The 24561-nt window shown below is 34.8% G+C and overlaps 1 protein-coding gene across 5 annotated transcripts in view; it reads right to left on the reverse strand.

Moving 5' to 3' along the window:
- Positions 1 to 24561, reverse strand: part of THEMIS (thymocyte selection associated) — a 226526-nt gene that overhangs the window by 151524 nt on the left and 50441 nt on the right. For 4 of the 5 annotated variants that reach the window (XM_008995003.5, XM_054254420.2, XM_035296652.3 and 1 more), the window contains exon 2: positions 16989 to 17147. In XM_008995003.5, coding sequence (XP_008993251.4) covers positions 16989 to 17147 — 159 coding nt within the window. Of the gene's footprint in view, positions 1 to 15498; positions 15559 to 16988; positions 17148 to 24561 lie in introns of those variants that run through there. The other variant, XM_054254422.2, reaches the window with a different exon arrangement.

Consider the following 24561-nt stretch of genomic DNA (forward strand, 5'->3'; position numbering starts at 1 on the left):
ATTTTTTTAAAAGTCTTACTGCTTAAGGGATATAGTTATATTGGAAGAGAATTCTTTATGGCATTTCTGTACACCTCGAGAGCTAGAGGTAGCAGGTTTGTTTTCAACTAGTATAAAAATGATAATGTCTCTCTCCCCAGAGATATTCTAGGATTGTAAAGTCTTTCTCCTCTACTCAAAGGAATTATTTTATATTCCAGGGTAATAAATATCTTTGCGAGGAGGGCAAAGGTTGGCAATTCTCCAGCAACCCCTTCTATGTTTGGGGTTTCTAGGCTCAGCATTCCCCAATTATGTGTTCAGCACCCCCCTGTGTTGCCTAGGGGGTCTTAGTGGTCAAAGACAACCTCTGAGACCTGACGGTTATTCTGTGTGCTGTGCAACTCTGGCTCACTGTCTCCTTAGTGATATAATTCATGGAAGGGTGGTATCAGCCTAGTAGCTACATGGCTACTTAAGAGTTTCTTGACAACTTGATGGATAAAATCCATTTATCTGGTCGAAAGTAATTGAAGTAGGAAGCACAGCCCAAAGCTTTGTTTTAATATGTGGTTTAACTCCATGAAACATATGAAGGAAATTATATATTTAATGAAAGTAAATTTTCTAACATTCATCTAAAAATTTTTGTTTCTTCTTGTTTTAGGAGTGATATTAGTTCAAATCTTTTTAATGCTACAATTTTTTATATACAGTAGAAAAATTCCCTATTATGAATTTGATGTTGCTTGACAAAAAAAAAATCACCTATTTTTTTTTCTATGATTAAACAAGAAGTGCTTGAGAGCATAAATCTCGACCTATACATACTGTTCAGATCTGTTATTTCCAATATAGTACCAATAATGTAGCCATTGTGTTGAGCATTTGAAATATAGCTACTTAATTTGGACAGTCTAAATTGAGATGCACTATAAGTGGAAAATATATATCAGGTTTTAAAGTGTTAGCATAAAAAGAATGTAAACTATCTTGATAATTTTATATCAATAAGTTGTTGAAAGTATAATATCCTAGATACAGATTTTAAATAAAACTTATTAAAATTAATGTCACTTCTCTTTTTGAACTTTTTAAGATATCTGTGATAGGTAGCCTCCGAAATGGTACCATTATTTCTCCCTCCCAGTGGTCATACCCTTGTTCAGTCCCCTCCCAGACTGCACTAGCATTGATCTGTGTGATCAAAATAGTATGGTAGAAGTGATGTTATGTCACTTCTGAGATTAGGCCATAGAAGACTGGTTTCAGTCTTGGGTTTGCTCTCACTCTCATACTACTAACTCAGTGAGACCCCTATGGTGGGAACCATGTGGTAAAGAACTGAAGCCTCCAAGAATAGCCATGTTAATGAACTTGTGAATAGCCATGTGAATGACTTCCAAATAACAGTCAAATCTTCAAAGACTCCATTCCCTGCCTACAGCTTCACTGCAACTCCATGAAAGACCCTGAGGCAGAACTATAGCATCTAAAGCACTCTCAATTCCTCACCCTCACAAATTATGTGACATAAAAAATGTTCGTTGTTTTAAGTTGCCGAATTTAGACACAACTTATGATACAAATATATGTAAGTAGTAAATATGGATATTGAACATTTAAAATCACATATGAGGTTCACATTATATTTTTATTGGACAGAGCTAGGGCAGACTCAACATAACCACTTGCTATGTGATTTTTGGTAAATTACTTGGTGATTCTGTTTTCTCATCCGTAAAATCTAAATTCAATTAGTAATTTATGTATACATAAACGTGTTTAGAAAAGTTTTATATGTAAAAATATTAAAATCAATGTCTGGCACATCGCTCATCTCTTCTTTGGAGTGTGTGCTGTGGACAGAATAGGGTAAAGGGTGGTTAAGGACGTTCCATCTCAAACATTTCCTTTATGCCTGCTACCTCCTGAAACAAAATTCCTAAATAGCAACAAAATTCAGAGTATGGTCTAAATATTAAAACAGGAAAATGTCTTGATCTGGTTTGTTGTTTGGGAAAAAAAATCTGTGTTCATCATAAAAAAAGTATTTAACATTCTCAGGCTATTTCTCATGACAAAGAGAATACATTTATTATTCATGCTTCATAACACTCTGAAAGAGGGACAAATCTTTCCAGGAGGCAACCTAGAAATTTGGAACTTCACTATAAAGCACACATGACATGATTTACCAATCTGTGGAGATAATGCAATCAACTACCGAGTAAGATATGTTTTTGTTGTGTTTGGCAAGACTGGCATGTTTTCTAGCTCATAAAATGATTCGGCTAGAAGGGCTGTTTTGTAAAAGAACAAATTGTGCTTCTAAAGCAGTATGTTTTGTTTCATTCATTACTGAAATGATTGCTTATTATTTCTTTTAATATATTTGAATATTTTTGAGGTGACAAAAGAGACATATAGAAATACGATGTTAATATAGGATGCAACCAGTGGTGTATATATTTGGAGTTTAGTTCCCCATTCAGATTTTAGTAAAAAATTAGGCTCCAGTTTGTCCCCTGAAAGTGTGCTTGTAAAACTCTTAAAACCTTTCCCTTCTTGACTTTTATTGATCTTGCTTTTGCTGAAGCTGCATCTACAGAGCTATGTTTATTGGTCAAAGGCTCGGTATCTTTCCTCGGTAGATTTTCTTTATTTACAAATAAGTAATTCTGGTCACTCTTTCCAAGGTATTATCATCGTCAGTACTTTTAAAGTATCATAAAACTGAGGATATAAGAGTTTACATATTTTAATACAAAAGAGTGGGTCAATTGTTTTCAAAATGCTAAAAATTAACTGAAGAATTGGAGCAATCTGGGAAGCATATTTATTGAAGAAAAATGGCTGAATCTTGGAAAGAACAGCAAACTTTGTGGCACTTTAACTCGTATTCCCATTTTCCCTTCCCTCACAATCGGGTCCACAGTAACCTTGAAAACTAACAACCTGTAATCACGAAAATATCATCACCTTGACAGCCACAGGAGAAAGCTATCTTCAAAGCTCAACCCCAGAGAATTGTCATTATTTGACATGTCTGGTGCCTCTCTGGAAGATCATACTTGCATGCCTCTCTTGTTGATCTCATTTTGAACTCATTATTGGGGAAAGACTTTTTCTCAGAGTACTTGCCAAAAATAATAAAAGAAAATTGTTTAATTTGTGGCTACCTGCAGTGGTGGGAAAAAAATAATAGGCTAACCCAAAAGCTTAAAGACAATAGTTGGGAAATGAGATATCCATAAGAACATTGAAAAGTTCCAACATATTCCTGAGAATCTAGAAAGTCACATATATAATTCTAAACACATGTTCAGGACTGTGCATACTCAGGAAAGACCCACGAAAGCCCTCACCTCTCAATTCCAGCTGACTTTGAGGCTCTCCCTGAGCCCAAATTCAAGGCTAAGCTAGAATTTCCAAATGCCTGGCTGAATTTTGAGAGAATGTTCCCAAATGAACACAGAGCCCTTCAACAAATACTGAAAATATGGTTTCAACTGTTTAAGTAAATCACTGTTCAGACATTAGTTGCCCACTAAGCTAACTAAGCAGGGACTTCTGTGGCCACACATGATGGCGAATGCAGATTTTACAGATTAAGTTCAGAAAATTCACTAAACAAACAACTACCAATAACACTAAGTCCTGGGAAAAGGAAACAATTTGATTCTACAATTGCCACATTATATCATTTAAAATATCCAGTTTTAAACAAAAGTTAAGAGAAGGCAAAGGAACAAGAAAGTATGACCTGTACACAGTGGAGGAGGGCAAGCAATCAATAGAAGCTGTCCCTGCAGAGTGAGATTAACCAAGAAAAGAAGAGAGAAGATTTAAATAAGCTCAGTTAGAAATGAAACTGGGGATATTGCAACTGAAACCACATAAATACAAAAGGGCATTCAAAGCTGCTATGAATACCTTTACGTGAACCAACTAGAAAAGCTAGAGGAATTGGATAAATACCTAGAAACATATAACCCTCTTACATGTTAAATAACAAAGAAATAGAAACCCTGAGCAGACTAATACCAAGCAGTAAGATTGAGTCAGTAATTTAAAAATTGCCAACCAAAAAAAGGCCAGGGCCAGATAGATTCACAGCTGAATTCTACCAGACATTCCAAGAAGAATTAGTACCAATCCTACTGAAACTATTCCAAAAGATAGAGAAAGATAGAATCCTCCCTAATCATTCTATGAAGCCAGTATCACCCAACACCAAAACCAGAAAATTACATAACATACAAAGGAAGCTACAGATAAAAATCCCTGAATATGATGCAAAAATCCTCAACAAAATATTAGCTAAACAAATCCAACAGCATACAAAAAAGATAGACAGGATTATCACATGGGTTTCATTCCAGGGATGCAGAGATAGTTTAACATACATGAGTAAATAAATGTGATACATCACATCAACAGAATTAACAACAGAAATTATATAATCATCTCACTAGATGCAGAAAAAGCAATTGATAAAATACAGCATCCCTTTATGATAAAACCCTCAATAAAATAGGCATAGAAGGAACTTAACTCAAAGGAATAAAAGCCACGTATGACAAACCCACAGACAACAAAATACTGAATGGGGAAAAATTGAAAGCATTCCTTTCCACTGAGAACTGGAACAAGACAAGAATACCCACTTTAACCACTTCTATTCAACATAGTACTGGAAGTTCTGGCCAGAGCAATTAGTCAAGAGAAAGAAACAAAGGGCATCCAAACTGGAAAAGAGGAAGTGAAACTGTTGCTATTTGCCAATATGATTGTACATCTAGAAAACCTAAAGACTCATTTAAAAAGCTCCTAGATTTGATAAGCGAATTTAGTAAAGTCTCAGATTACAATATCAATGTACACAAATCAGTAGCACTGCTTTACACCAACAATGACCAAGCTGAGAAACCAAGAACTTGATCCCTTTACAATAGCTGCCAAAAAAACCCCCACACAAACCAACCATATATTTTTAGCCAAGGAGGTGAGAGAACTCTACAAGGAAAACTAAAACATGCTGCTGAAAGAAATAATAGGTAACACAAACAAATCAAAACACTTCCCATGCTCATAGATGGGATGAGTCAATATTGAAAAACTGACCATACTGTCCGAAGGAATCTACAGATTCGATGTAATTCCCATCAAAATACTATCATCATTCTTCACAGAAATAGAAAAAGCAATTCTAAAATTCATAAGAAACCATAAAAGAGCCCACAAAGCCAAAGCAATACTAAGCTAAAAGAACAAATCTGGAGGCATCACATTACTCAATTTCTAATTATACTACAAGGCTATAGTCACCAAAACAACATGGTACTTGTATGAAAATATGCACGTAGACCAATGGAACAGAATACAAAACCCAAAAATAAAGCCACATACTTACGGTCAGGTGATCATCAACAAAGCATACAAAAAATAAATTGAGGAAAGGATACCCTATTCAATAAACGGTGCTAGAAAAACTGGCAAGCCTCATGTACAAGAATGAAACTGGATCCACATTTCTCATGTTACACAAAAATCAACTCAAGATGGATCAAAGATTTAAACCTAAGAACCTAGAACCATAAAAATTCTAGAAGATAACATCAGAAAAATTCAATTCACGACTAAGACACCAAAAGCAAATGCCACAGAAACAAAAATAAATGGAACCTAATTAAACTTAAGAGGTTCTGCACAGCAAAAGAAATAACCAGCAGAGTAAACAGACAACCCACACAGTGGGAGAAAATATTTGCAAACTATGCATCCAACAAAGGATTCATTTCTGGAATCTCCAAGGAACTCAAACATTTCAGAAACAATAAAATAAATAATCACATAGAAGTGGGCAAATGATATGAATAGACATTTCTCAAAAGATATACATACGAACAACAAACATATGAAAAATGCCCAACACCACTAATAATCAGATAAATGCAAATTAAAACTACAATGAGATACCACCTTACTCCTGAAAGAATGGCCATAATAAAAAAGTCAAAAAACAATAGATGATAGATGTTGGCATAAATCTGGTGAAAAGGAACACTTTTACACTGCTGGTGAGAATATAAATTAGGATGACCACTATGGAAAACAGCATGGAAATTCCTTAAAGAACTAAAAGAAGAACAATCCAGCAATTCCACTACTGCATATATACTCAAAGGGAAAAAGTTATTATATGAAACAGACACATGCACACACATGTTTATAACAACACAATTCACAATTGCAAAATATGGAACCGACCTAACTGTCCATCCACCAAGAAGTGGATTATACACAAGAAGTATATATACACCATGGAATACTACTCATCCATAAAAAGAAATAAAATAATGTCTTTTGCAGCAACTTGGATGGAGTTGGAAGCAATTATTCTAACTGCATTAACTCAGAAAGGAAAAACCAAGTATCATCTGTTTTTACTTATAAGTAGGAGCTAAGCTATGAGGCATTAGAGTGATAAATGAACTTTGGGGACTCAGGGTGAAGGATGGGAGAGAGTGAGGGATTAAAAGACTACATTTTGGGTACAATGTACACTGCTTTGGTAATGGGTGTACTAAAATCTCAGAAATCACTACTAAAGAACTTGCCCATGTAATCAAAAACTACTTACACCCATAAATCTATGGAAATAATAATAAAAGAAACTGTCTCTAAGGAAGCCCAGATATCAGACTTACTAGAGAAAAAAAAGACTTGTTAACTATTTTAAAATATATACAAAGAACTAAGAAAAATCATGTCTCCATAACTAAGACAAAAGTATGAGAATAATGTCTTACCAAATAGATAATATTAATCAATTTGAAGATAAGTCAATTGAGATTATACACTCTGAGGCAGAGGAAAAAAGTACAAAGAAAAGAACAAAGTCTCAAAGACCTATGGGTTACCATAAACCATAAGAATATGTGAATAATAGGATTCCCAAAAAGAGAGAGGAGAGAGAAATGTATAGAAAGAATATATTCTTTTTAAAATGGCAAAAACTTTCAAAATTTGATGAAAAACAATCTACACATTCAAGAAACTTAACATACTTCAAGTAGACTAATCTCAGAGATTCATGCCTAGACATATCATTATCAAATGGTTGAAAATCCAGACAGCTTTGGAATTAACCCAAATGCTTATCAATGATAGACTGAATAAAGAAAATGTGTCACAAATATGCCATGGAATACTATGCAGCTTTGAAAAAAGAACAAGATCACTTTGCAGGGTTATAGAGCTGGAAGCCATTATCCTCAGCAAACTAACAGAAGAACAGAAAACCAAACACCACATGTTCTCACTTATAAGTGGGAGCTGGACAATGAGAACATATGGACACAGAAAGGGAAGCCACATACACTGGAGCCTTTTAATGGGAGGGAGACCATCAGGAGGAATAGCTAATGCACGTTGGTCTTAATACCTAGGTGATGGGTTGATAGGTGCAGAAAACTGCCATGGAACACATTTACCTATGTAACAAACCTGCATGTCCTGCACATATATACCAGAACTTGAAACAAAATAAAATTAAATTTAAAAAAGAAAAATAACAAAGACAAATGAAAATCTTTGAATATAACAAAATAGAAACTACTCATTATGTACAAGAGAGACCCTCAATAAGATTAAAAGCTAATTTTTACATAGAAACTATGGAGGCCAAGAGCAGTGGGATGAGATATTTATAATGCTGCAAGAAAAAAACTGTCAACAAAGAATTCTCTCCAAGAAAACTGTCCTCTAAAAAGTAAGGAGAAATTAAGATATTTCCAGATAAACAAAAACTGAGAGTGTGACACTGTCAAACTTTCCACACAAGAAATAGTAAAGGGAATTATTCAGGCTGAAATGAAAGGGCACAAAACAGAAACTCTATCCCACATGAAAAAAATAAAGACTATAAATGAAGGATAACTACAGAGGTAAATGTAAAATACAGTTTAAATATACATTTTTGTTTGAAAATCTTTTCTCCTACATGATTTAAAATTGCATAAAGAACAATTACAAATCTATATTGATGGGCACACCACATCTGTCAAAAATTTAGATAATTGTAAAGAGAAATACATTCATCCACTATTGTAATTGGAGATTTTAACACCCCTTTAGAGACATAAAAAGATCCAGCAGGCAGAAAAACTAAGGAAGGTATTGTTGAACTCAACAGAAACACCAATGAACGGAATATAATGGACAGCTATAAATGACTTCATCCAATCACAGCAGATTTCACATTCTTCTCGGGCTCACACAGTTATTCATCAAGATAGACCACATTCTGAGCCATAAAACATACTTAATGAATTTAAAAGAATGAAAATTATATAATATCTCCCCTGAGAAAGAATTGAACAGGAATTAGTAACAGAAGGAAGTTGAAAAATCCCAAAATACTTAGGATTTTTAAACAACATACTTCTCAATAAACCATTGATTAAATACAAAATCTCGAAAGAAATTTTAAAAATATTTTGAACTCACTGAGAATAATAATATAACATCAACATGTGTGGAATTCAAAGAAACCTGTGCTTAGAGGAAAATGTATAGCAGTGAATGCATATATTAGAAAAGAAAAAGGATATAAAAATCAATAATCTAAACTTCCACCTTAAGAAACTTGAAAAACAAGAGCATGTTACATGCTAAATAAGCAGAAAACAAAATTAGAGCAGAAATAATGCAACTGAAAACAATGAACCACCAAAGAAAATCAATGAAACCTAAGGCTGATTATTTGAAAAGATCAACACAATAGATATGCCTCTTGCCAGGCTAAGTTAAAAAGGGTGTAGATAAAAAATTTTTAATCAAAAATGAAAGGGGGAATCATTAAAAAATCCCATGGATATTAAAAGAATACTAAAGCATTGTCAGGAGCAACTCTATACCCACAAGACTGATAACCTATGTGAAATAAGCCAGTTCCTCAGAGACACTATCTGCTAAAACTTACACAAGAAGAAATATACAATTTGAATAGGACTATACCTATTAAATAAATTGAATCAGTAATTAATCACCTCCCAAAACAAAAAAACATCAGGCCCATATGGGTTCACTGCTAAATTCTAACAAATATTTAGGGAAGAAATTATACACATATTTACAATATCTTCTGGAAAATATTAGCAGAGGGAATACTTCCTAACTCATTCTATGAGGCCAACATTATCCTAATGCCAAAACCAGGCAAATGTGTTATAAGAAAACTACAGACCAACATCTCCATTAACATAAATGGAAAAAACTCTCAACAAAATATTATCAAATCAAAGCCAAGGATACATAGAAAAAATTATATACCATGTGGTGGCTCATGCTTATAATCCCAGCACTTTGGGAGACTGAGGCAGGCAGATTACGAGGTCAGGAGATGGAGACCATTTTGGATAACATGGTGAAACCCCATCTCTACTAAAAATACAAAAAATTATCTGGGTGTGGTGGCACGTGCCTGCAGTCCCAGCTACTCGGGAGGCAGAGGCAGGAGAGTCACTTGAACCCAGGGGTGGAGGTTACAGTGAGCCAAGATACCACCACTGCACTCTAGCTTGGGTCAACAGAGGAAGACTCCATCTCAAAAAGAAAACAAAAAACACAACTAAGTGGGTTTTATCTGTATTTGTATAAGAAGCTTGACATTCAAAAATTAATTAATGCAATTCATCACACCAAAAGGCAAAAGAAAAAAGAATCACATGATCATATCAATCTGTGCATAAAAATTATTTGACAAAATTTAACATCCATTCATGATTTTAAAAAAACAGCTTTCAGCAAATTAGAAATAGGAGAAAGTTTCCTTAACTTGATAAATAATATCTTTTCTTAAAAAAGAAAAAAAATTCTACATTTAACATCATACTTCATGTTGAGAAATTAGAACTTTCCAGCTAAGATCAGGAACAAAGCTAGAATGACCCCTCTGACCACTCCTTTTTAATCTTGTACTAGAAGTCCTAACAAATGGAATAAGACAAGAAAAGGAAATAAAAGGGATACTGAGTGGGGAGGATAAAACTGTCTTTGTTCATAGATAAAATGATTATGCAGAAAATCTGAAAGTATCGAAAACAACCTCCTTGAAGTAATAAGTTATTATAGCAAAGTTGCACCTGGAATAAATCATAATGTATAGTAAGATTACAAGATATAAGGTTGATATGAATGCCATTTTATGATATGCCAGCAATGAAGGAAAACTGAAATTTAAAATGCAATACTGCCAGGCAAGATGGCTCATGCCTGTAATCCCAGCACTTTGGGAGGCCGAGGCAGGTGGATCACAAGGTCAGGAGTTTGAGATCAGCCTGACCAACAGGGTGAAACCCCATCTCTACTAAAAATACAAAAATAAACTAGGTGTAGTGGCAGGTGCTTATAGTCTCAGCTACTCAAAAGGCTGAGTTGAGGCAGTAGAATCCCTTCAACTCAGGAGGCTGAGGTTGCAGTGAGCTGAGATTGCACCACTGTATTCCAGCCTGAGCAACAAAGCAAGACTGTCTCAAAAAAAAATCAACATTAAAATACTCAGATATAAATCTAACAAAATATGTACAAGTCCAACATGAGGAAGACTATAACATTATGATGAGAAACATCAAAAACTGAAATAATGAAAAGGTATTTTATGTTTGTGGATAAGAGAACTCAACATTGTCAAGATGTTAGTTATTGCAAACTAGATCTATGGATTAAATGCAATCTCAACAAAAATCTCAGCAAATTATTTTGTGGATATTAACAGATTTTATAATTTATATGGAGAGGCAAAAGACCCAGGATAGCCAACACCATTTTGAAGGAGAAAAACAAACTTAAAAGACTGGCATTACCTGATGTCAAGACTTACTATCAAGCAACATTAATCAAGACAGGGTGATATTGGTGAAGAATAAGCAAATAAATCAAAATGCAACAGAATAGAGCGCCCAGGAATAGTCTCATGAAAATATGGTTAACTGATTTGTGACAAATGCAAAGGAAATACAATGGAAGCAAATATATCCTTTTGAACAGATGATGCTGGAATAAGTGGATACTCATATGCAAAGAAATGAATCCAGGCAACATACCTTATGTCCTTAGTAAAAATTAACTCAAAATGAATCACAGTCCTAAATATTAAATGCAGACTCTTAGACAATAACATAGGCGACAACCTAGATGACCTTGGATTTAGTGGTGACTTTTAGATACAATACCAAAGGCACAATCCATAAAGGAAAGAATTGATAACCTAGGCTTCATTAAAGCTAAAAACTTATCTTCTATTGATACTCTCAAAAGAATAAGACAAGCCATAGAATGGGAGAAAATATTTGCAAGAGGCAAATCTAATAAAGGACTGTTATCCAAAATATGTAATGAACTCTTAAAACATAGCAAAAAAACAAGAACCCAATTTAAAAAAATGGGCAAAAGACTTGAACAGACACTTCCCCAAATAAGATATATCAACAGAAAATAAACATAAGAAAACCATATGCTGAATACATGCCATCAGGGCATTGCAAATTAAAACAATGATATACCATAGGTGTCTACTTATAAAATGTACAAAGTCCAAAATATTTGACAAACCCAAATACTGGTAAGGATGTGGAACAAAAGAAACTCTCATTTATTGTTTCTGAGAATGCTAAATAGTACAGCTACTTTGGAATACAGTTTGGCAGTTTCTTTAAACTAAACATACTCATACTATAGAGTCCAGCAATCACACTCCTTGGTATTTACCCAAAGGAGTTGAAAACATATTCTCAATAGACAAATGAGATCTAATTAAACTTAAGAGTTTCTGTACAGCAAAAGAAACTATCATTAGAGTGAACTGGCAACCAACAGAATGTGAAAATATATTTGCAACCTATCCATCTGACAAAGGGCTAATATCCAGAATCTACAGAAAACTTAAACAAATTTACAAGAAAAAACAAACAACCCCATCAAAAAGTGGTCAAAGGATATGAGCAGACACTTCTCAAAAGAAGACATTTATGCAGCCAACAACATATGAAAAAAAACTCATCATCACTGGTCGTTAGAGAAACGCAAATCAAAACCACATTGAGATACCATCTCACGCCAGTTAGAATGGCAATCATTAAAAAATCAGGAGACAACAGATGCTGGAGAGGATGTGGAGAAATAGGAATGCATTTACACTGTTGGTGGGAGTGTAAATTAGTTCAAACATTGTGGAAGACAGTGTGGCAATTCCTCAAGGATCTAGAACTAGAAATACCATTTGACCCAGCAATCCCATTTACTGGGTATATACACAAAAGAGTATAAATCATTCTATTATAAAGACACATGCACATGTATGTTTGTTGCAGCACTGTTAACAGTAGCAAAGACTTGGAATCAACCCAGATGCCCATCAATGATAGACTGGATAAAGAAAATGTGGCACATATATGCCATGGAATACTATGCAGCCATAAAAAAGGATGCATTCATGTCCTTGGCAGGAACATGAATAAAGCTGGAAACCATCATTCTCAGCAAACTGACACAAGAACAGAAAACCAAACACTCATGTTCTCACTCATAAGTGAGTGTTGAACAATGAGAATACATGAACACAGGGAGAGGAATATCACATACTGGGGTCTGTCAGGGGGCAGGAGGCTAGGGGAGGGATAGCAGAGGGTGGGAGGATTGGGGAGGGATAGCATTAGGAGAAATACCTAATGATGGGGTAATGGATGCAGCAAACCACCATGGCACATGTATACCTATGTAACAAACCTGCATGTTCTGCACATGTACCCCATAACTTAAAGTAAAATAAATAAATTTTAAAAAGAAAACATATTCTCATCATAACCTGTTCGTGGATGTTTATACCAGCTTTATTTATAACTGCAAAAACTTGTAAGAAACCAGAATGTCCTTCAGCAGATGAGTGCATATGTAAATTAAAGTATGTTCAGGCAATGAGATATTATTTAGCACTTTAAAGAAATGAGCTATTAAGCCATGAAAAGACTCTACAGGGTTTTTGTAGTGAGGAGGCTGTGTGTATATGAGAATAGGGAATACAAGAGAAATTTGTGTACCCTCTGCTCTATTTTACTGGAATCTAAAACCATTCTTAAAAAAAGATAATTTATTTGAAAAGAATAGGAAATTAAAATGGCATTCTAGAAAATGCCCACTTAACAGAAAAGAAGGCAGGAATGGACAAACATAGGAACACAAAAGGCATAATAAGATATATGGTAAACAAATGGTAAAATAGCAGCTTTTTGGAACTAGTATCAATAATTACATTAAGTATAAATAGATTAAATACTCAAATTAAAAATCAGTGATTAGGAGGTTGGATTAAAAAGCATGATCTAATCATTTTCTCTCTACAAAATATGTACTTTAGATTCAAACACAAAAATCGTCTGCTTTTCTGGTAATGGGGTTACAAGCCGATAAACCTATCATATATTCAAAATATCATAAGTCAAAATACATTTAATACTCTTAACCTTCTAAACATTATAATTTAGCCTAACCTACCTTGCATGTGCTCAGAACACTTACATTAGCCTATGGATAGTAAAAGAGCAAAATTCAAAATTTGATGTATGGTTTCTAAGGAATGTATGTTGGTTTTGCGTCATCATAAAGTTGAAAAATTTAAATCATCGCATCATAAGTTGGGGACTATCTGTAGTTTGGAAGTAGAAGAGTAAAAGATGAGAGACCTTGCAAATACTAACTGAAAGAAAACTCAAGTAATTATACAATACCAGACAAAATAGACTTTAAAACAAAAATCGCTACTAGAGAAAAAGAATATTATATAATGATAAAAGGGTCACTCTATCGAGAAGAGACAACAGTTACAAATATCTATACCCCTACCATCAGGGCCACCAAATACAGGAAGCAAAAGCTGACAGAATTGAAGGGAAAACAAACAATTCAACAATAGTAGCTGGAAACATCAACACTTCATTTTCAATGATGAATAAAACTAGACAGAATATACACAAAGAAATAGAACACTTGAACAATACACATAAACTAACAGACATCTGTAGAACTTACCCAACTAGAATAGAATACACATTCTTCTCAAGTGAATATAGAACATTCTCCAGATCATATATGAGTCCCAAAAAAGTCTCAATAAGTTTAAAAGCATTGAGTAATACAAAATATGTCATCTGACCATAATAGAATAAAATTAGAAATCAATAGCAAAAGGAAATTTGATAAATTCACAAAAAGGAAGAATGTTTTAAAATATTCTTTGACTTTTTGAGTCTAAAATCTAATTGGGAACTTAAATAGTTTTTAATATAGTATAAATAAAGAGATGCTGCTATTAATATTTTTGAATAATATTTGTGTCCTTGATTTCTATCTTTCTCCCTAGTGCTGATGTAGAAGAATTATCCCTGTATCTGGGATCCCTTCTGTCATTATCTAGGAGTTCTCCTTGAAAAAAGAAACTATACCCTGACCAGTGCCAATCACTTTAGCCTTCTGTTTACACGCTGTTCTTTACAACAAAACTGTAAACATCATTTTCAAATTGTTACTCAATAGATGCAAGATTATTATGTCAATTGAACATTCAAAGGAATATTCTACATAGCAACTCCCCAAGTTAAACTCTTAGCCAAAAACTAAGTGTTTTCACCATTCAAATAAGAAAAACTCCTTCTACCAAAAGATTCTAGTCATTTTCACTTACTAAGTACTTATTATGTATATCTTTTTCTAAATACCATGGGGATTATAGCAATAAATGAGATTCAGATTCTGCCCTCAGCAACCTTGTGGTCTATTAGACAGATGGTGGTAGTCAGACAAGTACACGAATAACCTCAATTACATGCAAAATTTAATAAATGCAATAATTAAGGCACAAAAGTCTACAGTGACTTAAAAAGGGAATTGTTACATCTAATTAGAGTACTTAAGAGAGGCGTCTTACAAAGTTATAGTTCTCAACATTGGCTTCTTATTAGTATCACACTGGGAGCTTTAAGAAATCTTGATGACCAGACTTTGCCACAGAGCAAACAAATCAGAATATCTCATGCAAGTGGCCTGAACATCAGAATTTTTTAAAGCTCCCTAGGATGTGCAGCCAAATTAGAGAACCATTATTATAAAAGATGGGTAAGAAGAAATAGAATTGAACAATGGTTAAGGTTTCAGTTGAAAGGGGACTGGATACTAGAGCACTTGAAAAAACCCTTACTTCCATATAGCTAATATATTTTCATTCTTCAAACCTCAGCTCAATTAAAACATTCCTTAAAAGCTTTTCCTGACTCCTCCAATGATAGTAATAATTTCTTAATAATGGTAATGAAAGCTGAAACTTTTCACTGCCCCTTGCTTTGCTGTATGCCACGTACCATTCTAAACACTAAATAAATATCAATATATAGTGTTCCCAATAACAGGAGATAGATACTATTATTATATCCATTTTACATGAAAGGAGGGTAAATAACTCACCAAAGTTATACAGCTAAGAAGTGACAAAGTTGGCATTCAAGTACAATGGCTCCAGAATCCCTGTTTTGAAACACAACCAACTGTAGTCTGATGTTCCTTATCAAGCCCCACATAGAACACAAATATACCTCCATCATACCATGAAATCATTATATTGTAAAGGTTTATGAGATTTTTCTCTTCCACTAGTCATTCATTCATTCATTTAGTTAACAATTACTGAGCACAGTTTGTGCCAGAAATTGTGCTTGCTATCAGAAATAAAAAAAATCACATGTTCATATTTCATGTCAAGGAGTTTTAGTCTATAGCAGAGGTCAGCAAACTACAGTTGATGAGTCAAATCCTGCTGGTCACCTTTTTTTTAAAATAAAGTTTTATTGAGTCATAGCATGCTCACTGGTTTATGTATTATCCAGAGCTGCTTTTGTGCTCCAACATAAATAGCATAGTGAAATAAGTGTGACAAAGAACCTCTGGCCACAAAGCCTAAAATATTTACTATCTGGCTCTTTATAGAAAAAGTTTGCCAACATCCAGTGTAAAAAATATGGCAAATAAGAAAATCATCAATGACTATCCAATGAGGTGTATGGTATGAGGCCCAAGATACCATGGGAACACAAAAGAGAGAAATCTAGATTAGGTTAGAGGGTCAGCAAAAGTGTTCTAGATGGCATGAAATTTGAGCTAGTTTTGGAAGGCTGAGTAGAGTCAATTAGATAAAAAGACCAGGCAGACTTTCCAGTAATATTAGACATGGAAAGTCAACAGTGATCCAAGGGACTAGAGTAATGACAGTTGGAATAGCAAAGAAGGTAGATATGCTTAAATGATGTTACTTAGTTCTACAGAATTTATGAAAATATATCTTTGATTTCTTAGTTCTCATTATTTAGCCTAATTAGTGATGTATATAGTTGAAACTCACTAAATGTTTGTTAACCAAAAAGATTAATCTTTTTTTTTTTGAGATGGAGTTTCGCTCTTGTTACCCAGGCTGGAGTGTAATGGTGCGATCTCGGCTCACTGCAACCTCCGCCTCCTGGGTTCAGGCAATTCTCCTGCCTCAGCCTCCTGAGTAGCTGGGATTACAGGCACGCGCCACCATGCCCAGCTAATTTTTTGTATTTTTAGTAGAGACGGGGTTTCACCATGTTGACCAGGATGGTCTCGATCTGTTGACCTCGTGATCCACCCGCCTCGGCCTCCCTAAGTGCTGGGATTACAGGCTTGAGCCACCGCGCCCGGCCCCAAAAAGATTAATCTTAAGTAAAAAGTAAACATCTTTCACGTTAAAAAAGGAGAAAATAGTTGCCATCCATTCGTTCTTTATCAGACTATAGTAATGTCAGACTATAATAATTCTGGATTTTTTCACTCATTATCCTCGAGTGAAAAAAGACCTCTCTTTTCTTGCTTTCAGTTGTATAGATATATCTAATATTAATATAGTTGCACAAATAATATGTCATTGCAAAACACCGTACCTGGAAAATTCATAGGCAGTTCAAATGGCTGTAGAGACTCACAACCTTCAATGTGTTCACAAATTTCAGCTATGATCTTCTTAATTTTGAGACCAGTAATTTTAATCACTTCTCCTGTCGAGAAACAGCATTCATTTCCAAACATTTCATAAATAGAGCCTAAAAGGAAAGAAAAATTAAAACAGATGTTTAAAAAGAAAACAGTAGAGAACAAAGAAGACTCAAGCTTCATATAAAGTGTTTTAATTCAGTTTCTCTCTTAGCTACCTGCTAAACAGGAATTTAATCAAGCTTGGCGAAATGTACCGCATGGACGAGAAAAATATTAAATTTTCACTTTATCCACTGGACCAAGTATAAATAAATCTTATTTTCTTTATTTTTGTAAACTGAATTTATGGTTTATTCAGCACCCTCAGTTCATCTTACCAAGGTCAAACTACAAACATATCATCTGTTACTGAGATTTATGATCTGTTTTTGCTGGGTCACAAAATTAAGCTCATATGACTCAAAAATGATCGAAGTAACGACTGCAAACAAGGTTGTCATATAATCAGGGACAAAAAGAGGGTCTGCACACCAAGGCTTCATATTAAGAGGATCATATTTATTTATTAGATCTGGTTCTCTTTATTAGCATTAAAGTAAAACTTTTTGCCCAGTTTTGTCGCTTGGTTTTTGACAAGCTGGAAACCATTCTGAATATTTTTATGGCAATAGGGGGCAGACCAACCCAGATAAACTGAAAAGCTTCGATTTAGTCAGGATTTCAGTTTCCTTCTTGACAAATCTTTTATCATAGATGCTACTGCTAAGTTTTCATTCACTTATTTTCCTTTTATATTCCCTGATGGAAGGACTGTGAGGAATAAAATAACCAGAAGATGAGCAACAGGCAAGAGCAGAAGCAAAAATTCTGGATAATCTATCCTCAGTGAAAGGGGGAAAACCCAAAAACTGTATCTCTGGCATATTATTGCTTTACAATCCAACACTAAACTTCAGGCTGGTATAAATAAACATTATAGAACTGTGGGCTTTTAAATATATCAATTTTTCCTGACCTCCAAGATGGTTTATGTTGTCTTTGCCATACTAAGTGTAAAGTATATGAGCACAGGGTTTTAGGTTTCCTTGTTTGTTTTCTGAATTTTTCTGTATCGAACCAGTTCCTCATAGAATTGTTCCTGATATACAGCATGCACCTAAAACATTTTTATGGCATTCATGGTTGTCAGAAAAGTTATTAAGACTGGCATCCAATCTAGCTCTGAACAACAATTCTGGGGTCATATCAGAGTCCCAATAGGTAACAGGGCACACTCAAATTAGAATAATTTCAGGAGGTTTATCACAGGGGCCATCTTTAAAAAGAGGCACAGTTCTAAGCAGCCAAAGAAAATAAATGTCCTGACCTCACTCTTATCCCATTAGCCAAATTCTGCCAGAAGACAGAGGATGAGGGAGCTGCTAATGTCCCCACAGAAGTCAGCCTCCCAGGCAGAGTGGATATGAAAACCCAGCACACACACTACTGTCCATATCTAAGTAAGAAGCATTTTTGCAGACAAGAAGAATACGTCCAAAGAATACATCTTAAGGATAGTCAGCAATTCCTCAATGTTTGAGTATATATTTCCATAACCCTCTCCTTTTCTCATACGATTCCCTTATCTACATATGTGCTCACACTTTCATTAACTTCAATGCAGAGTGTTATCAGCAGGCTCAAGTCCTTTGTGGAACAAATTGAGGTATTAAAAATATTAATAAATCCACAGTGACATTTTCCTCCAATGGACTCAGAATGGTTATTTGCTATGATCCTCATTTGGCAATTAATCACATACTAACATTTTATATCTTTAGTATTATCTCACCTTGTACTTAACTTTTTATGAGTTTTAGTTTTTATGACTCCCAATTCAATTTTAAACTTCATGAGAAGAAATATTGCATTACATTCTTGCATGACTACAACACATCAACTTCCCCTCTTCATTCATTCAGCAAACTTTGATTTAAAAAAACAAACCTACTATGTTGGTGATTGGCAATAGGAATCAGAGATAAAATACATTACTTCTTCTCCCCAGAAGCATTATCTTAAAGGGAAAGAACAATCAAGCAGACAATTGCAACAGATTATGAGAAAGGTGTAATAAAGGAAATACAGGGCATTATGGGAGTATACTAACGGCATTTAATTGTGCAATTACATGAAAAAGAGATCAGAAAAGAATTCCTGGAGGAGAAGACAGCAGATCTGAGTTTTAAAGGAAGAGTCACAGGACGCCAGGACAGGCAGAGGAAATAGTATTGGAAAAGGCACTGAGATGTGAAAGAGCCCAATACATTCTGGAAACTTCAAGTTCTTTGTCATATCTAAAATGTAAAGTAAGAAAGAGGAAGTGGTAAAAACAGAGACTAGAGGAGTAGAGGGAGTCCAGATCGTTCAAAGCAATCATGAAATTATCAAACAAAAAAGGCAATTCAAAGTATGAAGCAACCTCAAAGTCAGAGAATCTACATTTCCAGTTATATTGGTCCAAGAACACATTTAAGGACAGATCATTTGTACTCTAAGTGTTTGCTATATGAATCTTGGTCCACTGCATCACCTGAGAGCTTATTAGAACCTTAGACCCCAGACCCACTGAATCAGAACCTGCATTTTTAACAAGATCCCTAGATGATTTATAAGTTTATTAAGGTTTGTGAACATTGGCATAGGCAACAAATGGATAACAAAATAGTCTCTGTTTTGAAATTGTTGCAAAACTAACAGAGAGGGAGAAGCGATAAGCAGAGAAAGCATTGGGGGTCATTGAGGTAGACAGAGGATGCTGTAAGTGGAGAGGGAAAGGGAAGGATTTTAAGTAAAAAAGCAAATAGCAAATTTTTTCTTTGCACATTAAATGGAACATAATTTAACCTAGCCCATTTCAGGTGAAGTCTGTCAGGGCTGATTTCATTGCAATGGACATCTAATTGTTGATGTAATGTATATCAAATTGGCCAAGTTGGAATGTCATCTTTCTTTTAAAGGTTCAATTGGAATTCAAAATGAAAAGATAAATTTGTCTGAGATTTCATATCAGTTCACATGGAATGGAAGCCAGAGAATTCTATAAAAAGAAGTTTCATGGGTTTCAGTCACCATAAGCTTTTGACTCCTCAGGTCTTTTTCCAAGCAAGTCTTTCCTTTTGGAAGAAAAAAGCTCACTTCTTTCAGACACATAAGGAAAAGAGTATCATGTAAATGCTAATCTTTTACAATTTCCCTTTAATATTTTGTGACTTCCAGTTTTCTTCAACCAAGAAACCTATACCTTGTTTTTAATAAAGAAAGTGTTCAGAGACATTCAGCACTAGAAAGTTATGTCTATGATAGGTGACAGGGACACAGAGCAAAGCTCAAGTCGCTAAAACTGGAAATCTTGTACTTTGTTATCACCAATATAGTGTGTCTTAAAATATATTTTTTCTTTCGTGATAAATGGTGAATTTTAAAAATAGCCAACTTTCATTATCTCAAAACAAACACATAATATGTGTAATTGCATTTCAAAAAATTGCTGAGATGTGTGTCTGAAATATATCTGTGTATATGTAGACACACATATTAAAATGGCTTTCGTTTCATTTTAACCATAAAACATGTATTTTGAATATGCAAATCTCAAATCTATTAAATCTTTACAAACTGATTCTTTCCAAGTCAGAGCATATGTATTTGGGATAATGCCAAACATCAGAGAAAGCTGGAACAAAGCAGCCTGTTTTCAGTGATCAAACATAGCCCCTGAAGGCTGTAATGAAAGAGCCATGTGCCTTTGAAATCACCTTCTCTGTAATGCTACTTTGCTCAATAAAAACGACACATTAATATCCTTTTATGAGCTCATCCCTTGTTTGACAACCCATATAGCAATGCTGTGATCACATCAGAACAGCCAAAACAGTTGGTTCAATAGATTTTCTTCCATCTTCCCTACAAAGTTAAAAATGTGTGACAGTCAGCAAAGAGGAAACTGTATTGGATGTTTTTCCCCTTTACTCAAATGCACTCTCCCTCCACTACTGCCTGCCCTCCCACCCCCTACCACTATACCAGGCCACTCATCCCTTTACATCCTCATCAACGTGTCAAAGTCCAACCAATTCCAAAGCTTCAGCTCATATTCATCATTTGCTTCAAAGCCTTCCTTGATTCCCACACCTAAGTAAGAATTAATTCTCTCCTCTGTGCGCTGATAGCACTTCATGCATACCTCCATTATAGCCCTTATGTGATTATTATCCCTGCTTCAATTGTGGTATTATGTATATTTTAGTATTATGATTTTCTAGAGAAGAGACATAACCTTAATTATATATATACCTCCCCCACAGCTAGTTACACAATTTTTATCACTTGTTAGATTGTTAGTGAATGTTGTTATAAATTAGCTTTACTGTAAAATGATAATTGTTGTGAATATAATAGTGGTTCTTCTACATAAACAGTTTAAAGCATGGTCAAGACAAAGGTTTTTGCATTGGTTATATCTTTATTTGGTATGATTGACATCAAATATGCAAGCAAAGTATATACAAGCTGACCATGTTGTGAATTCCCTAGACAAGGAGTAATGGGGGTAGTGGTTCTACAATCTGAATCTCTATTGTTAAGTTTGAATGAGGAGGGAGCTCATGTGATCATCTGAGATAAGATTTTTGTAAGTTAGGAAATTACTTCTGCAAAATATGGTCGATAGTGTCTGATAGAACCATATCCACTGGGGTTGCCTGTGGAGATGCACCTTTGCTCATTGTAAATAGGTGTGATTACTTTTTGCTTCAGGATAGCACAAATTATCAAGAAGGGGCATCCCTCTAAAGAAAATGTTTAAGAGTAAAACTGTTTTATTGGCAATTGTGTACCTAGACATGGCAGTTAATACGGCATTGAGACTGTTATAATGATAAATTCAGTTTTCCAAATGAACTTCTAGAGAGTCAACCACAGGAATGAGGTTTGAAAGACTATGGTTGCAATTGATAGTTATATGGTCAGTCTTCCATAAAGAGATGGTCTGCTTTTCCTGTAAGGCAGAGACAGTGTCATTCCCACTCTATGAAGAATGTGTCTAAAAATAGGTGAGCATGATATTTTAATGCAGTGTAGGTATAAGTATACATGAAAAAGCAAGCTTTCAGCTTTACTAAGAGTAGATTCTCTCAGTTGGACACTAGATACACTACTAAGAGGTACATCTATGCAATGCTAAGAAATAATCTTTCCGGGCCATAGAGGATCGACTCCAAAATATCAGTATTAAGACGGCAAAATATTGGGATTACAGTAAGAAAAGTTACAGCTGTGCTATGAACTAAGGTAAAATCTCTCTAACCTCCAAGAATATAGGTTTCTTCTTATGAATTGGGGGTTTAGGTATTATTCAGGAAGTCGAGCCTAAGGACAGAAATAAGCAAAAGACTGTAGTAAATGTTGGTGAGTCCTACTTAACAAGTCTGAACATGGGGAAACAATAGAAGTTTCTACAGATTGGAAATGCTGAGGCCTGAGAGCCAAAATAAATAATAATAACAATAATAATAATAGTAATGAAATCAGATTAAAATAGTACTAGGACCAAAATTCAGAAAAGCCCAACATTTCAATCACTTTGGGTGATGTGCAAGAAATTCCAGTAACTAAGTGTCAGGGATAGAAAAATAAATCACGGTTTCGTGCATTAGCTAAAAATCTGTTTGTTTAATGGAAAATTTATTAATTTAATAGATTAAGTGATTGTCATGATAGAAGTCATCATTATGGCTCATTGTGTCAACATTATCAGAGCAAAGGGATTTGAGGGTGTGTGTATGAAATAAATATCCCTCCTATGTATCCACAAAATATTTATGATTGTGGAACAAATCAGTGATTCTGTGTCTTCTGACACGATTATTTACCAAATATTTCCCACATTTTGTCCCAATTTAACCCTCAAAATGACATAAATAATATCACAATTCCCTGTATAAACAGTATTGCATTGGGTGTTGACTTACAGTTTTAGGAAAGACTTGGTTTCAAATACATTTTATGTACATTGACATCTCTGCCTACATGTTATTTCTTAAATAAATTTAAAATAGACTTCTATAGCCATTTAAAAATCACAAACTTTTTCTCTATTTCCATTTAATGAACACAAATGTACTGACTGCATTGATTACACAGGGACCCTAATGGATTATAGTGTGTTCACACAATACATATAAAACAAAGCTTCATGATATCATTTATTTTCCTAAGTTCGTTAGTATTAATTAAACACTCCATTAACCATTCTGCTTGTGAAATGTAGTTTAGAAATTGAGAGTACAGGCCAGGCACAGTGGCTTATGCCTGTAAGCCCAGAACTTTGGGAGGCAGAGGCAAGCAGATAACCTGAGGTTAGGAGTTCAAGACCAGCATAGTCAACACAGCAAAACCACGTCTCTACTAAAAATGGAAAAATTAGCCAGGCATAGAGGCAGGTGTCTGTAATCTCGGCTACCTGGGGAAGCTGAGGCAGGATAATCACTTGAACTCAGGAGGTAGAGGTTGCAGTGAGCTGAGATTGTGCCATTGCACTCCAGCCTGGGTGACAGAGTGAGACTCCATCAAAAAAGAAAGGAGAGGGGAGGGGGAGAGGAGGAAATTGAGAGTAAAGACTTAAAATTCTTAATAAAAAGTTTGGAGGTCATATTCATTGAAATTGTGCTTATAATTTGCATTTTTAAATTTTATTTTTATAACTCATTTTTATTACATTTTATCAAAGTTCTAATTCATGATGGATTAGAAAAAGAAATTGACTTAGGTCTTCAGACGGATAGTTTTGGAGACACTTCCAGAAGGAATTAATTGCAAACATATGACCACAGTCAAAGCAGGAAACAGGGATTGAGTCTCAGGGAGTTACAAAGTTAAAGTAAAATTTCAACGTCCTAAAAAAGGAAATTTATAACCTAATACACAAACTCTTAATCAGTATTATTAAGTCATCTATCTCAATGAAGCAGCAGCCTGAGTGCCCTAGCTCAAAGACTCAGGAATTTTAATCAACTTGACAGGAATAGTTCTAATTGCAAGTTATTATACTGGCATCTGATTTCTACATTATACTCTTCTGAGTTGTATGCGTTAGGGCTGATCCTAATTGACCATGGGTGCTCTGAGTTGCAGGACCTATACAGCTCAGTTCCAAAACCATAAGTAGGTGAAATCTCCCAGGAAGTGTGAATTCTTTTTTATTTTTTTTGGCTCTATTGCCTAGGCTGGAGTGCAGTGGCACAATCTCAGCTCACTGCAACCTCCACCTCCTTTATTCAAGCAATTTTCCTACCTCATCCTGCCAAGTAGCTGGAATTACAGGCACATGCCACCACACCCGTCTAATTTTTGTATTTTTAGTAAAGACAGGGTTTCACTATGTTGGCCAGGCTAGTCTTAAACTTCTGACTTCTGGTGATCCACCTGCCTCAGCCTCCCAAAAGTGCTGGGATTACAGGTGTCAACCACCCCAAATGGCCC

Source organism: Callithrix jacchus, chromosome 4, assembly GCF_049354715.1.
Source record: "Callithrix jacchus isolate 240 chromosome 4, calJac240_pri, whole genome shotgun sequence".
Taxonomy (NCBI): domain Eukaryota; kingdom Metazoa; phylum Chordata; class Mammalia; order Primates; family Cebidae; genus Callithrix; species Callithrix jacchus.